This window comes from Xenopus laevis, chromosome 2L (genome assembly GCF_017654675.1).
Source record: "Xenopus laevis strain J_2021 chromosome 2L, Xenopus_laevis_v10.1, whole genome shotgun sequence".
Classification (NCBI taxonomy): Eukaryota; Metazoa; Chordata; class Amphibia; order Anura; family Pipidae; genus Xenopus; species Xenopus laevis.
The window spans coordinates 100,935,535-100,950,429 of NC_054373.1; the positions used below are offsets into that span (position 1 = coordinate 100,935,535).

At 40.5% G+C, this 14,895-nt stretch overlaps 1 protein-coding gene across 1 annotated transcript in view; it reads left to right on the forward strand.

Moving 5' to 3' along the window:
- The first annotated feature begins 1,711 nt into the window (after positions 1-1,711).
- tmem132e.L (transmembrane protein 132E L homeolog) overlaps positions 1,712-14,895 on the forward strand; it is a 240,048-nt gene continuing 226,864 nt past the window's right edge. Inside the window, exon 1 of the mRNA XM_041582251.1 lies at positions 1,712-3,148. Within this exon, the coding sequence (XP_041438185.1) occupies positions 3,028-3,148 (121 nt within the window). The 5' untranslated portion in view covers positions 1,712-3,027. The remainder of the gene's footprint in view (positions 3,149-14,895) is intronic.

The following is a 14,895-nucleotide window of genomic DNA, read 5'->3' on the forward strand; positions in this document are numbered from 1 at the left end:
ACTAATACTTGCCTTTCCTTCCTTGCACTCCCCCCTCCATCCATATCAGAGACATTGCCTCCCAGGGAGCTTCAACAGTCAGCCTGCTTCATGTCAGTTTATAGCTATCCTTCCAGCAGCTTCACCCAAAATGGCAAATCTGTTGGTTTGGACCAGCTGTGGACCAGCCCCCCTGCCCTTCCGTCCCCCTTTTGATTGTCACAGACCTATCTCCCTCACTAGCCTCCCTCATTAGCCTCCACTGCCCCTTCTCCACCCCACCCTACCCCCCCACTACACAGGCTTCTGCCGGAGGTTACTCTGCAAACCTCTTTTCCTCCCCTATGTTTGCCACCATTTGCCAGTGCTGCAAGTTACCCCCCCTTAAGCTGACCATAGTTGTAAAGATCCAGTTGTTCAAATCGTTCCACTTTTCCAAAGCTGGTGATAGACTCCCACTGAAAATCGTCAGATCGGCAATACATGCAGAGATATTATCGGCAGCCGACAGAGTTACTGGGAGAGTCAGATTTTTATTTATGTCCAAATTGCCAATTTTTTTCTTTAGAAGCAACTAGTATTCTATTTTGAGATGCCACCTTGGTTAAATAATTCTATAATTAATAATAATATATAATAATTATTTATAAAATAGACATTTTATCCACGAATGTCATGGGACTCATGCAGACCTTTCACTTAGCTGCTGAACATTTCAGGAGTACTCACAGAGTCCCCTTTGCATGGATAACATCACTTCAGTGTATGATGTCAATTCCACTGCATGATGATGTCACTTTTGGTTTTATAGTGTCCAGCAGGCAGGTGGTTGGTTTGTGGATAAAGCCTTTGCAGGTTAGGTCGGGTACTGGGTCTAAAGGTGCAGGTAAACATTTTAATTGTGTGTTTGTGGTTGCCGGTCTATCTGTAGATCTCTATTCCACTATGAAGTGTGTGAAATCCTCAGTTAAAACTATGCATAAGGTCAGCTCTCCAGATATTGTTAAAGGGGATGTCTACCCAAAAATGGTTTTCTTTTTATTATAATTAAAGAAAATATAACTTTCTAATGTACTGTAATACAACCTCATAATGACTGTATTTTATAGCCAATCAGATTAATGTAACCTTTGTGATAAGAGTTGACCTAGATACTGACGATTGTGACCTTTGGATGTTTGGAGGTTGACATACTACAATGCTGCAAATGCAGTAAGGCAAATTAGAGGAGGGATCCAAATGCTTATAATTGCAATTATATTTATTAACAACTTTAAAGTCAAACAAAGATGCATACCCTGATCCCTAGCAATATAGTTTACTAAATATATATTTTACTTATTACAGGACTATCCCAATGTTCTCTTCCTGCAAAGGAACTTCTCACAGCACCTTTGCAACATCCCTTGAGAATGGTCTTGGTGCTACTGCTACTCCTCACAGGGTAAAATATAGTGCTGGCTACAGACCAGATCATACCAACACCACCAGGTTTGGACTGAGAATTAAAATAGGCCATGGCAAGTACACAGAGGCCCAATCAGCCCACATAGAGGCCCAAACAGCCCCCACCAGCCCACTAAATACTGACTTTCTATTGCACCTTATAGCAGCCCCTCTGGCATTTGCCAGAACCCTGCCTCTTTCATCTGCCCATCAACCCAAATTCTGGGCAGATTCTCTATGTTGGATGTAGATGGAGAGAAGTTGCAGGGATGCAGGTAGAACCCGCCCCACCCCCTCGTGGGTTAAGGAGAAAAGCCCTTGGTTGATGGGGTAGCCAGACTGTTATGAGACAGACAAAGGGTTGCTGCTAGTGCCAGAAGCTCATCTAAGCCTTCTGCAGTAGGCGGACAGCACACAACTTCAGGCTAATACGTGCTGCTGCATCTGGCTCCAGCTGCTTCACTTGCTCTTACACGCTGTGGCGCTTGAAACCGAATAGTCGTCGGACCAGGGGGCTCAATACCTTGCGACCACCTGCTGCAGCCTCATAGGATCATGGAAAACAGAGGCGCCTAGAGCGCAGAAAGATCCCCAAGCAAGGCACGCGCGCCCCCGACTCCCTCCCTCTCCTTTCCTTTGCAGCCCACGTGAGCCAGGCTGCTTGACTGACTGCAAGCCCGAGTCCAAGTCATTGAGCAGACAGAATCAGCATCTCTCGGTCAAGGACAACGCTTCGGCTCCCCCTCTCCTTTATTCCCCTGAACAAGTCCAACAGGCTGCCTGTGCGCACCAAGACGTCTTTGGGCACAACTGTCACCTGACTAAGTGCTAAGGCGATTCTTGCAGCCCAGTTTGAGCGCCCAGCTGGCAGCGATTCTCCACTCTCCGCTTTTAGCAGCCAAAGTTTTTATGTGCGACTCCAACTCCCTGTGGGGATGCTAGTGATGCGTGCGTCTGACTGATCGGGACCCTGGTGTTTGGATTCGTATCCAGGCGGAGAAGCCATTCTGGGTGTTTTTTTGGTTGCACCGCGGACGTTACAGAAGACGTGCTCTGGGAACTAAGCTCCTCTCTGTTATTCACACTAGCCTGCATACACTCTCCTTGGGGGCTCTATACGGAGCCATATAAAAAGCGATATTATCTGTAACAAAACTTTTATCTGGCAAATATTCCTAGCATTGTATGGATACATAACATTCTCCTTCTGTAAGGACTCCCTGGAGCTATACATGTGTATGAGGAGCAGCGCAGCCTGCCTCTGCTTTGGCTTTTATTGCCTTTTGTAGCCTCTGCTACTGCCTTCAGCTGCTGCTGTCATGCAGCCTCAACAGGAACCTTCGGGGGATTCGCTTAACACCAATTAGATTACAGCCTATTTCTTATCAAGCCCACGCGGAGCCCATATTATTTTGCGTTGGACGCGTAAAGTAGTAGCTGCATTATGAGCTGAGCTGTCCCGTATTTACAACTTTTACCCTGCTTCTTTTATCAGTCCATGAAACAGCAGAAGGCAAAGGATTGAGGCTGGACTAAAATTATCTAGAGGATATTTGGCTGTATTCGTGACCCGTTCTCCTAGCACTGGGGCTATAGTAGCACATGCTCATCATGGCTGGAAGAAGGAGGTATCCAGGACTTTTATGCAGCTACCACCACTACAATGGCTACTCTAACTATCACTACATGTACTGCTGCCTTCTCATTATTATTGCTACAAAGGGTAAGTTTGATCTGTGAGCAGGGGGGACAAATAAATGCCCTAAAGTTCTCTATTCATGCAAATTGCTTGTGATGTAATGTTTTTTTGTAAATGGAGATTGGAATGCACAGCAGTTTATTTTAGACTGATGGCTGATATATACTGTATGTATATATATATATATATATATATATATATATATATATATATATATATATATATATATATATATATATATATATATTGAATTGGATCACAGATTGTTCCATATGCACCTATGCATATGCAACAGGTTTGGGTTGGGTTATTTCCCATAAATGTACATGGGTTGGGCTTTCAACATATATCTTATACACATATATTGCTATCTTATATGGAGAACCGATTAACAGTGTTATAATTTCCTGTGGTTGTTGTTGGGGATGCTGTTGTGAATGGAAAATTCTCTGATTGTGTGGAGGTTTGTGTATGGTGTGACATGTTGCCTGCGCTTTGGAGAAAAGGTACACACAGCTGAGGCACCGACGTGTATTAGGAGATGTCACATTGATGCCTTCAGCAATTGTTGCCCCCATGTGGATTCATTTGAACTCTCCCGTGTGTGCTTTTATTGTGAATGTAAAGGATAAAGCAATCTGTAACAAAATTAAGGGGATCTCTGTGAAGTAGCAAATGCTAATGAAATACAAATTGAATAGATGTTCCTCAGTGCCAAGGCTTGTGCATTGGTGAGCCTTGTCTCTTCACATTCCTAATGCTTGTTAATGTTATTAGAAAAAAAAAGGAAAAGTGGTAGCATGTGCAGCGTTGCATACTAATAGAAAAGTAAAGAGTTAATGTGATTACAAGGGCCATTTGTTGCATGATTGAAATGCAAAGTGCCATACAGTCTGGAAGGGTAGGACAGGCAGTTGGATGGCTTCAGAAATATACAGTGTATCCATTTTCTGACAGAGACCTGCTTTTAGCTCAGGGTATTTACAAACTGAAATATTTAGTGATTTTAAGATTTTCCCCTTTTTCCTGTGACAATTAATATGTATTGGGAAATTCTTTGACACCCAAGAGTAAAATGAGAGAAGCTCAGAAAGCTTCCCCCAGCTGTGTTTGGACTAGACAGACAACCTGCAGCCTCCAGGTGTCCTTACAACTCCCAGCTGCAGTCTGTCATGTGGCGCTGGGAGTTGTAGCGTAAAAACATCTGAGGTTGTGCAGGTTGCCCATCCCTCTTCCGAAGGGAGGTTTGTTCTCCAGGGATGAAATAAATACAGGGCAAGCATGGACCATTTTGTTCTTATTGAGTATACATTGAACATCATATATAATTGTGTCGTACAAAAATGAGCATGGATTACTAATGCGAGTGAGCTTTCTCTCTCCCCCATGTATAAATCACTCACGTCATACCTTTCCTTTGTCTACAATTACATTTTTATGCACAATTGACTTTGTAGCGTGTACCTGGCATCTATTCACTGCTTGTCATTAGTAAGAGCCAGCTTTTTTTTTCAAAATTATTTTTCCCCTAAGATATAAGGTGTTTTCCCCCATTGCTAGAAAAAAATCTTCAGAAGCACAGAATGCAAAGCAATCAGTCACATTAACATAAATGGACAGATCAAAGACACTGCTGTAGTTTTGCTTTTGCTGGAATCGTGTACGCAGAAGAAATCATAACCTCCGTGAAGCATTGTATGTAATTATTGGGGTGCAAATCTTGGAGACATCTCTGGGCGCTAAGCATTGGGGTGTCCTACACTCAAGTAGTTGCAGCAAGGAAGAGTCACTAATAACAGATATAGCAAAGCAACATGGTCCAAGCAACGATTTAGATTAGTGGTGCACAAATTGACCCTCTTAAGCAGTTCTTGGAATACGTCCCCCAGCTGAGGGGTGATAGGATTGGCTCACCCTACTTACATAAATAATGGAGTTCCGCAAACACTGCCTTGCCCTTGGTCAGTGGGCAGAACATGCTAAAAGCCCCATAGATTTAATATTTTTCAATGAGAAGTAGTTGAGGCTGTTTGAATGTCTTGCTATGCAACAAATCTCTGCGTTGTGTATCACAGTGCAATTTTGTTTCACCAGATTACATAATAAAATATCCATTTGGATTCCATAGTGTTTGATTCCATAGTGTTTACTCATAAACAAGTTCCTACATTTGTAATTTCCTCTGCCCATCACCTTACAGTTCAAATCTGGATGTATAATTCCTTGCAAGCCTTTAAACATTAATACTCCACTCAACTGCATTGGGTATTTCACGTATTTTTGTATATATCATTCAACCTTTTGTGCTGTTGTTTATGTGCAGTGGAGCCCTTTTGTTTATAGGTAATCTATTTAAGCCGGTTCCTAATAAATCTTCAGAAGACATCATTTAGCATAATAGAGTTTGTACTTCTGAAGTGGTGAATGAGACTTGATACTCTTTGTGACCATCCTCTGTCACAGCAAAAGAACAGCCCTATTGCATTAGCTCTTATGCATTCAATGAGTAAAAACAGTTAATCTATGGAGAAAATAAACCGGAATAAAAATAAATTGAAGGTTACCATACATCCGTTGCTTTTCAATGTGAGACCTTAGCAGTGAATAGAAAAGCACTGTTTTTTGTGCATCGAAAATTCTTAGTACTTCCAATCGAATTGTGAATCATGTTTTTCTCATGGCCAATTTCATGCTTACTGCGATAAAGTATGCTGCTATGCTGGGTGGTGAAAACCCCATCATAAAATAGTTGTACACTTGTCTTCAAAGTACATCTGCTTTCCAGATAATGGATCCTATACCTTTATATATTTTTCATGTGCCTGTGTTAATTTGGTTTGGATGAAAACCAGTACTCTTTTATCTGGGTGTCATTTGTAACCTTTCTTTGAGAAGCATAATTCACAGAAAATAATGAGATAATGCTGTGTAAGGCTGTGCCCTGTGTATAAACAATTTTTCATTGTCAAAGCTCAGTTTCATGCCCCAAGCTCTTATTTTTTACATCATAACCATAAACAGAGAGGGAACGTGGTGATGAGATGGGTAACTTGATTAGTGTTTGTAGAGTTGCAGTAGAAATCTGGTACAGTACATAATATAGACTGCTATTTATCTTATACATACAAATACACACACACACACATATGGCATTTTTGATGTCTTTAGTTTTAAAAGCCTTATGGTCAGGCCCTTGCAGCCTTTGTCAAATTCTGTATTACTTGAATTTTGTACTACATGGGGTTTTCAGGTATTATCTAAAAACAGGTGTGAATTCTACAATATCTGAAAACTCATTTACCAGTAAGCTCAGAAATATGGGGAGATTTTCTATAAAATCCAAACCACACCTTGTTCTAGACTGTAATAAATCCATGTGGATGGCAAAGCAATCCCATTTTCTTATTTGTTATGTTCAGTTGTTTTCTAGGTGGTTTAAGGTATTATAGTCCAACTTATGTAAAGACTTCCATATCCTGAACGCACTGGGTCCCAGTTGTTTCAGATAATTGGTTCTATGCTTCTAATGTGAATGCACAAGTGTGAGAATTTTACAAAGCTTCACATGTTAGTATCATGGTGTATGGCTACTGCAGTTTGTCATATGTCCCTTTGAAAATCACATGATATGTGGCGTCACGCATCATTCTCCTATATGTACTGTACACTGTAATTGGTCACTCAACAGTTTACTGCAGTAAAACTGAATGGAGCTGCAGACAGGTTTCTGCTGAACTGTCACATCACCCAATCATCCATGTAGTTGCTCACTCATGACTCCACAGAGAGCATTTTGACAGTGTGCCACTTTCTATCAAATCACATGTGATGTAAAAATAGCTTGTGTAGCTTATTATTAATGGGGAAAGCTCAAGAAAAGTGAATAACATGGCATACACCATCTGTTCCCACTAAAATGTTTGTTGTTCTCAGTCCCCTAGGAATGGCCATGTCTTGTTTTCAGAAGACTACCAACAGACCTGAAGCTTAATGGGTCTTAATAATCCTTTTGATGTCTGGAAAGGGAACCACTCTTTGGAATTAGACCATAAGTAACCCCCCCCCATATGGACTATGGTTTTCATTCTGTTTTAAAATCAAGTGTCTCACACTTTGTTTTGCATATCACCCAAAAACACTTGATTAAAAGCCACACAATTAGTGATGGGCAAATCTGACCTGTTTCACTTCATCGAAAGTTTGCGAAATGGCAAAAATTAGCCGAAATGCATTGTCAGTGGGCGACAATTTTTTTCACCCATTGGGGTCTATGGGAGCCATTTTCATGGTGAAACTTGCCAAAAGATTTCGCACAACTCTGCAGTTTACAGGGGCAATGCTCTTGATGCAGTTGCACTGTGCCTACCACACTTGCATCTGATTTTCCAAAATGAATAGAGCTGTATGTATGCTTCGTTGTAAATCAGACACATATGCACTGAATATTTTTGAAGTCCGCCTTGCGCTATCTCTGATGTGCACTAGCGTCATTTCCAGGATTCCACGTTCTAGTGATGTGTGCAATCTATTCTTTCTGCACATCTGAACTGCGGTGATTAGGGACGAGTGAAATATTTTGCCATGTTTTGATGAGAAAAAACTCCAGTCGACTGTAATGTATAGTAACAAGCAATATCACACGGTTTGAAAAAAACCTCCCCATTGACTTTGGATCAGATGTGTATTTCCAAAAGAGATTCTGGAGGGTGGATTATGTGACTGTTATTTGTTATAAAGATTTGCAGTGTATACTACTCAACTCTTGCAGTGAATAAGATCTAGTACTACCGGGCAATGTATAGCATAATAATATATGCCATAATTTGTAATGTGTGCAATACATCTTATATGCATCTTGTATGCATCTTGTACGCTGAACATATTGATGTTTACAGATCATTTTGATTTATGTTGTGAGTGGCCAAGTTTATTCTTTACGGATGCCAAGAGGCCAAACTTGCAACTGTCCATCTATTAAACATCAATTAATTGCATTGTAATCACTCCTCTAATTTATTGAGGATTATGTTGTCCATACCATTTCCTGCTCAGGACAGGCATACCTGTATTTTGGTTAGTATACTTTTCACAAGCTAATATTTAGGCATTGCATTTGGAGGCTGAAAAGGCTGCAGGTTAGACATGACTGATCTAGTCAATCATATTTCAAATGGTGCATAATAACCTATCTATTGATTAATGTTTTGGTATGGGCGTTCAAGAAAAAAAAATGGAGTATTTTTAAAGGTTAAATCTTTTGCAGCAATGTTAAGATGAATAGGCTAACTTTTAGCAACTAATGAATTCTGTAAATAATTTGAGGATCGTGACAAGGAAATCAAAAGACTTATCAGAGAGAGGAAATGTATTACTTGCCATGAAAATATTTCAGTGCTTAATCCTGGCAATTATATACCTCTGCCCTGCGTTTGTAGATTAATGACGTTGATAAATGCCCCTTCAAGAAATGTAGCATTTTTTAATCAAGGTTATGTCTGCATAATGGAACACCAACAACCAAGAGTAATTAATTGTTTGTGTTTGTCTTTCATTTTGTTAGTAACCCAATCAAGGCAATGCTTGTGCCTCAAATAAAAGAGCTATGTATAAAATGGCAGTTTGTTGTCCCTAGCGGATAAATAACAATGCACATTTAAAAGATTTGCTTTTACATTTTTAATACATTTTGCATCAAGAACAAATCCATCTGTGAATCATATCTTTTTTTGAGCAAGGTCTTTCATATTATTTCTTTATTTTACTTGGAAGTTTAATATTTATGTCTGTAAAATATTTGTTTTTATACAAAAAGCATGTTTTATGTAGGCAAAAATGAATTTTCAGCGTCAAAAAAACCTTTCTGCTGAACCTGTACCTTAATCTTGTCATGCCTTTTTTCTCACCCAACTGTCCTACATGTTCACCTATTACATGTTATTTGTCGCTAATTATTTACTCTATGCCAACGCTTCACTTCCTTTAAGTATGTCCCTACAATAATGTATACTTGACTTTATTTGTAAAGTTTGTAAAGTGCTGTTAAAGGAGCTCGTTGGCAGAATCTCAGGCCGGTGCAGTTTACTCCTGATAGGAGCACCGACCTGGGGTTTCAGGTACCGTATATACTCGAGTATAAGCCAACCCGAGTATAAGCCGAGGTACCTAATTTTACCTATGAAAACTGGGAAAACTGATTGACTCGAGTATAAGCCTAGACACAACTACAGCCCTGTCTCCCAGCAGCACACATTCCGCCAAAGCGACCCCCGCCCAGCGATGAACCGTACTTCTTTGCAAAGTTGATGGTGACAGAGAATTGCCAAACGGATTACTGTGTGTATCGTCACACTGTCCCACTACCATGTGCAGAGGGTGCTGTGTGATATTGCAGTCACTGTTATTCTTTCATATAACCAACAGATGGCGCTGTGTGATATTGCAGTCACTGTTAATCTTTTATATAACCAACAGATGGCGCTGTGTGATATTGCAGTCACTGTTATTCTTTCATATAACCAACAGAGGGCGCACTGTTATTCTTTCATATAACCAACAGAGGGCGCACTGTTATTCTTTCATATAACCAACAGAGGGCGCACTGTTATTCTTTCATATAACCAACAGAGGGCGCTGTGTGATATTGCAGTCTCTCCCCAAGCGAACTGTGGTATAGGATTGATTAAAAGTGACTGCAATCTCTGCTACTGCCCACTGACTCGAGTATAAGCCGAGGTAGACTTTTTCAGCACATTTTGGATGCTGAAAAACTCGTCTTATACTCGAGTATATACGGTAAGTAAATGCGATCACTTGGGGGTGCCTAACTTTTGGCACCCCCATGTATTAAAGGACTTTCCTTCTCCTTTAAGGAGCCACATCGCTATACAATGCATACAAATGCAATACAACATATATAAAAAAATACACACAGGGAGGACAAATCACATAATATATACAATAAATATGCACAGTACACAGAGCTTATATCATTAAATCAATCTTAAGTGCTATGTGGTAAGAGACAATAGGAAGGAGGTCCTTGCCCCATAGAGCTTAAAATCTAAGTGGGTGGATGGCTAACACACAGGCACACATTGGAAGGGAAAAAGTGCACAAGGTAAAGGCATTGTCCAATAGGACCAGGATTACACTAATGTTCTAGTGCTCCAAAAAGGTTTATTCTTGAAGAGATTAAGAGATAACTACTTACAGAGGAATTCAAAGATGGGATTCCAGAGGTAAGGAGCAGCAAGATAGAAAGGTTTAAAAGAGAAGCAAACCCAAAAGTTAAAAAACCCCTACCCCCCCTACACTACATAGACCCCACTCCCTCCAGCCTATGGGGCAAATTCACTAAGCGCCGAAGCACCTAATGCTAGCGTTAATTCGCTAGCGTTGGTCATTTTCGTTACTTCACAAATTCACTAACGAACGCTGGCGTACATTCGCTAGTGTTACTTCGCACCCTTACGCCTGGCGAATTTGCTCAACGGACGTAACTACGCAAATTCACTAACGTGCGCATTGTACTGAACGCTACCTTTTACGCTAGACTTCCTTCGCCACCTCAGACCAGGCGAAGCGCAATAGAGTAGATAGGGATTGCTACAAAAAAAGTTCAAATTTTTTCTAAGTCCCAAAAAACGCTGGCGTTTTTTCTATATTATGGGTGATAGGCTGAAAAAGATCTAAACATTTTTTAGGGCTCCCCTCCTTCCCCCCTACATTTCCTAACTCATGGCAACTTACCTATACAGTGGGCACATGTGTAGGGCAAAATACAAATTTTATTTGATGTTTTGAAGGTTTCCCAGGCATTTGTAGTGCTGCTACATATTCCGACATTGAAATTTGAATTTGGCGCCGTATGCAAATTAACCATCACTAGCGTAACTTCGCTTCGCTTAGTGAATCAACACTAGCGCAACTTCGCAACCTTACGCTACCCCTGAGCGCAACTTCGGATTTTAGCGCTGGCGAAACTACGCCTGGCGAAGTGTGGCGAAGTGCGGCGAAGTTACGCCTGGCGCAACTACAAATCTTAGTGAATTTGCCCCTAAGTGTTTAATTATCCCTCCGTGCAGATTCTGTCCAGGGGAGTTCACAGGTGCCATCTTCTTGCAATTTTCTGTTTCATGACAACTGTGTTAACAGGAGCGGAGAAGAAAGCCAGGAACGTACAGTGGGACAAGTGAAGAACTGCAGTGAGGAGCACAGGAGTGAAGGGCTGAATGTTAGCAGAAGGATTTTATAATCTATACTATAGACTATAGACTATGCTTAACAGGCAGCCATGCTAAGGATTTTAATTTGGCACTTATGTGTGAAAGAAAGGGACGTATATTGGCTATATTGTGGAGGAGGAAGCGCCGGGTTTTGACAGTAGTATTAATACGATTAGAGAAGGAAAGAGACGGATCAAAGGTGACCCCCTAGGCAGCGTGCTAAATTAACTGGGTTAATGGTCATGCCATCAATAGTAAGTGAAAGGAAGAGATGGGCTAGGTTAAGTGGGAAAACCATGAGCTCTGTTTTAGCCAGGTTGAGCTTGAGATGATGTTGGTTCATCCAGAAGGAGATAGCTTGTAGGCAGTTTGCAATCTTGGTCTGAATGTCAGTAGTTAATTAAGGGTGGTATCACACGCTATGATTTCGGGGAGATTAGTTGCTCAGCAACAAATCTCCTCTTCTTCGGGCTACTAATTGCCTCTAAAAGACTTCACGCCGGCTAGAATGTGACACAAACTGGCGGAATTTCACTTCGTTTTCTGAAGTCATTCGAAGTTGCCTCACAAGGAAACTTTGGGCAAATTTGGAAAATGAATCGTTCCTAGAGACATCCCACCGGTGATATACATTTTAGCTGGCTGGACTAATCTCCCCGGAACTGTAGCATGTGTCACCACCCTCAGGGGTGTCTAAATATATCTGGATGTTGTCAGCGTATAGGTGATATTTCAGGTCAAATGAAGATATAAGGTCACCTAAAGAGAGAGTGTACAAGTAGAACAAAAGAGGGCCAAGTACAGAACCCTGAGGCACTGCCAGGGGCGTAACTATAGAGGAAGCAGACCCTGCGGTTGCAGGGGGGCCCAGGAGTGTAGGGGGCCCAGTGAAACCCTATTTAATAAGCAATTTTAATATATCTTGGTAAAATAGGCCAACTTATAAATATTTTGGGGCCCTAAATTGAATTTGTTATGGGGCCCAGTAACAACTAGTTACGCCACTGGGCACTGCCACACTAAGCTGAACCAGGTGAGAGGTTTTATTAGCAAAAGTAACTTCGAAGGAAGCGGTCAGAACATTAGGGAGAGAAGCAGGATGCAGCTTGACCCCTGATACCAAATAAATGGAGAATTTGCATTAGAACAGAATGGTCAACAGTATCAAAAGCAGAAGATAAGTCCAAGAGAATGAGACTGGAGTAATGTTTTTTGGCAGAGAAACTTACTAATACAAGAAAAGACAAGATGTTCCAGTTTAGAGGCTAGCGGTAAGAGAGAGACAGGGTGGTAGTTAGACAAACAGTATAGGTTCAGTGTTTTCAGAATGGGCTTGACACAGGCATGTTTAAAGCGGACTTCCAAACCAAAATTTGATAAAGAGGCCCACATATTACAGAAACCCATAGTATATCCATCACAGTTACCAGTCAAAAAGTATGAATAAATGCCATTTTCTATGCTGAAATCCAGCTGTTTAACAGTTCTTTTATTTCTGCATAATTTGAAATCCTGGCAGGGAAGGAGAGACTAAAACACATGTTACAAATTGTAACAACTTCTCCACAGCTTACAGACAGACTGCAGGAACTACATAACCCACAATGCATTGCACTATGATGTTCTGTTCCTTATTGAAATCACGTGTGCAGGGAATTGTGGGGTTTGGAGGATGCAGGCAGAGGACAGATGGCTGCTGATACAAAGCAACAGTAGTCAGCCAGCTCAGCTAACTAGTCAGAGAGATCAGAAGGAGAGAGCAGGGGCTAGGCTTAGGGAACTGTTCCAAACCGAAAAGTCTGCATATTTTTTAATTGATGTATATTGCATAGTTGCTTGAAATTGTGTTAACTTTTCAAAAAGCATAAATTATGTATGTGTGTAGTTACCCTTTAAACAACGAGGGGAAAGTAATAGAAGTTAGCGAGGAATTGAATATATGAGTTAGTGCTGGAGTAAGGACAAGAGCACATTGTTTTAGTAGTGGTGATGGCATGGGATGAGATTAGCAATTTGTTGATGGAGAGAACAGAATTTCTGAGACTTCAGACTCAGTTATAAGGTCAAAAGAGTTGAAAAGGGAAAGAGGAGATTTAGGAAGGGTGAGAGTATCTGAAGGGTTGGAAAATTGTTTGTGGATAGAATTGACTTTGCTTTTAAAGAAGTCAGCAAAGTCCTGGCAGGTATGTTTTTATGTTAATGTTTCATTTGTAATGGAATGAAGTAGTGTGTTAAATATGAAAAACAACTGTCTTGGTTTAGATTTATTATTATTTATGCGTGTACTATAGTAGTCTTGTTTAGCCTGGGATAGGGCAGTACCAAAGCCTAATCTATAGTGGAGGAAGTCCACTTTTCTATGGGATTTCCTTCACATGCACTACATAACAGACATACCAACATAAGGTACAGCATGTGGCTGTGTGGGTTGTGATCATGGAGGTATATCATCTGATATATTTTTATTTATTTTTTTTTTTATATTTTTAGTCTTTTTGAAAGCTGAAAGGGTTTGGGTGAGTGCTGATCAATTGTATCACGTTGTTTCTGCTTCTTACCATGTTTACAACAAGTACGTCAGCGAGCAAAGATTTTGAACCACTTTAAAGGTCAGCCAAACTAAAACGACTCAACATATATTGTAATATATTGGCAGTATTGTCATTCATCTATATAGGATGAATTAACCCAAATTTTTTTTTGGCAAATAACAGTTTTAAATCTGAGCTACACAGTGTTGATTCATTGATGTGTTACCTCTTTGCAGTTGTAGTTATCATACTATTAGTATGGGAGTTTTGCAATCAAAATATTGACCTTCTTTTCTGCTTTATGTTGTAAGAATACCCTGACCCCTGGGAGTCCAGAGAAGCTGTGGTATTCTCACTGAATAATGTCCAGTGGCCTGGACTATAACTGCATATGTGTAGGGCTTCCTCAGCTAGCTACAGTAACCCAAGAAATACAGTCCATGTGAACAACATTCTCATATTCACTTAATAACTATGGAAAGACTATGCATGACTTAGAAAATTTATTTCAATTATGGGGCACCCATAGTCTGTACAATTAATCCCCCTCATATGGTTCAACTTATGGTCTTCCAGCTATTTTGATTACCAGATCCCCACAGTCCCAATAGATTTTATCTTTCAGTGGGAATCTGGGAGCTATTGTTCATTATCTGAAGGGCATCAGGTTGCCAGTTGCTAATTCAGTTTTGTGGCATAAGATTTTTTTGGATAAGATATATTCCTTGTTATTCACTGTATATATGGTTGATGGGGAGAAAACACTGATAACAGATGGGATACTTTGCACAGAGGTATAGACCTGCTTCCAGAATCACTTTAAGCAACTCACTCTTGTCATGTTTTCATCCCATCTCTGACAGCTTATTGCTTACTTGGTAAATATGAGTAAAATCAAGTCAAATTTACTGCGAGCCGGTGTAATCTTGTTTGTTGTCTATATTGCTGTGCTTTATTTAGTTTAAAGTTGATCTTTTGATTTGATATTCCCCAAGGAGCTGTGATGCCACATGCA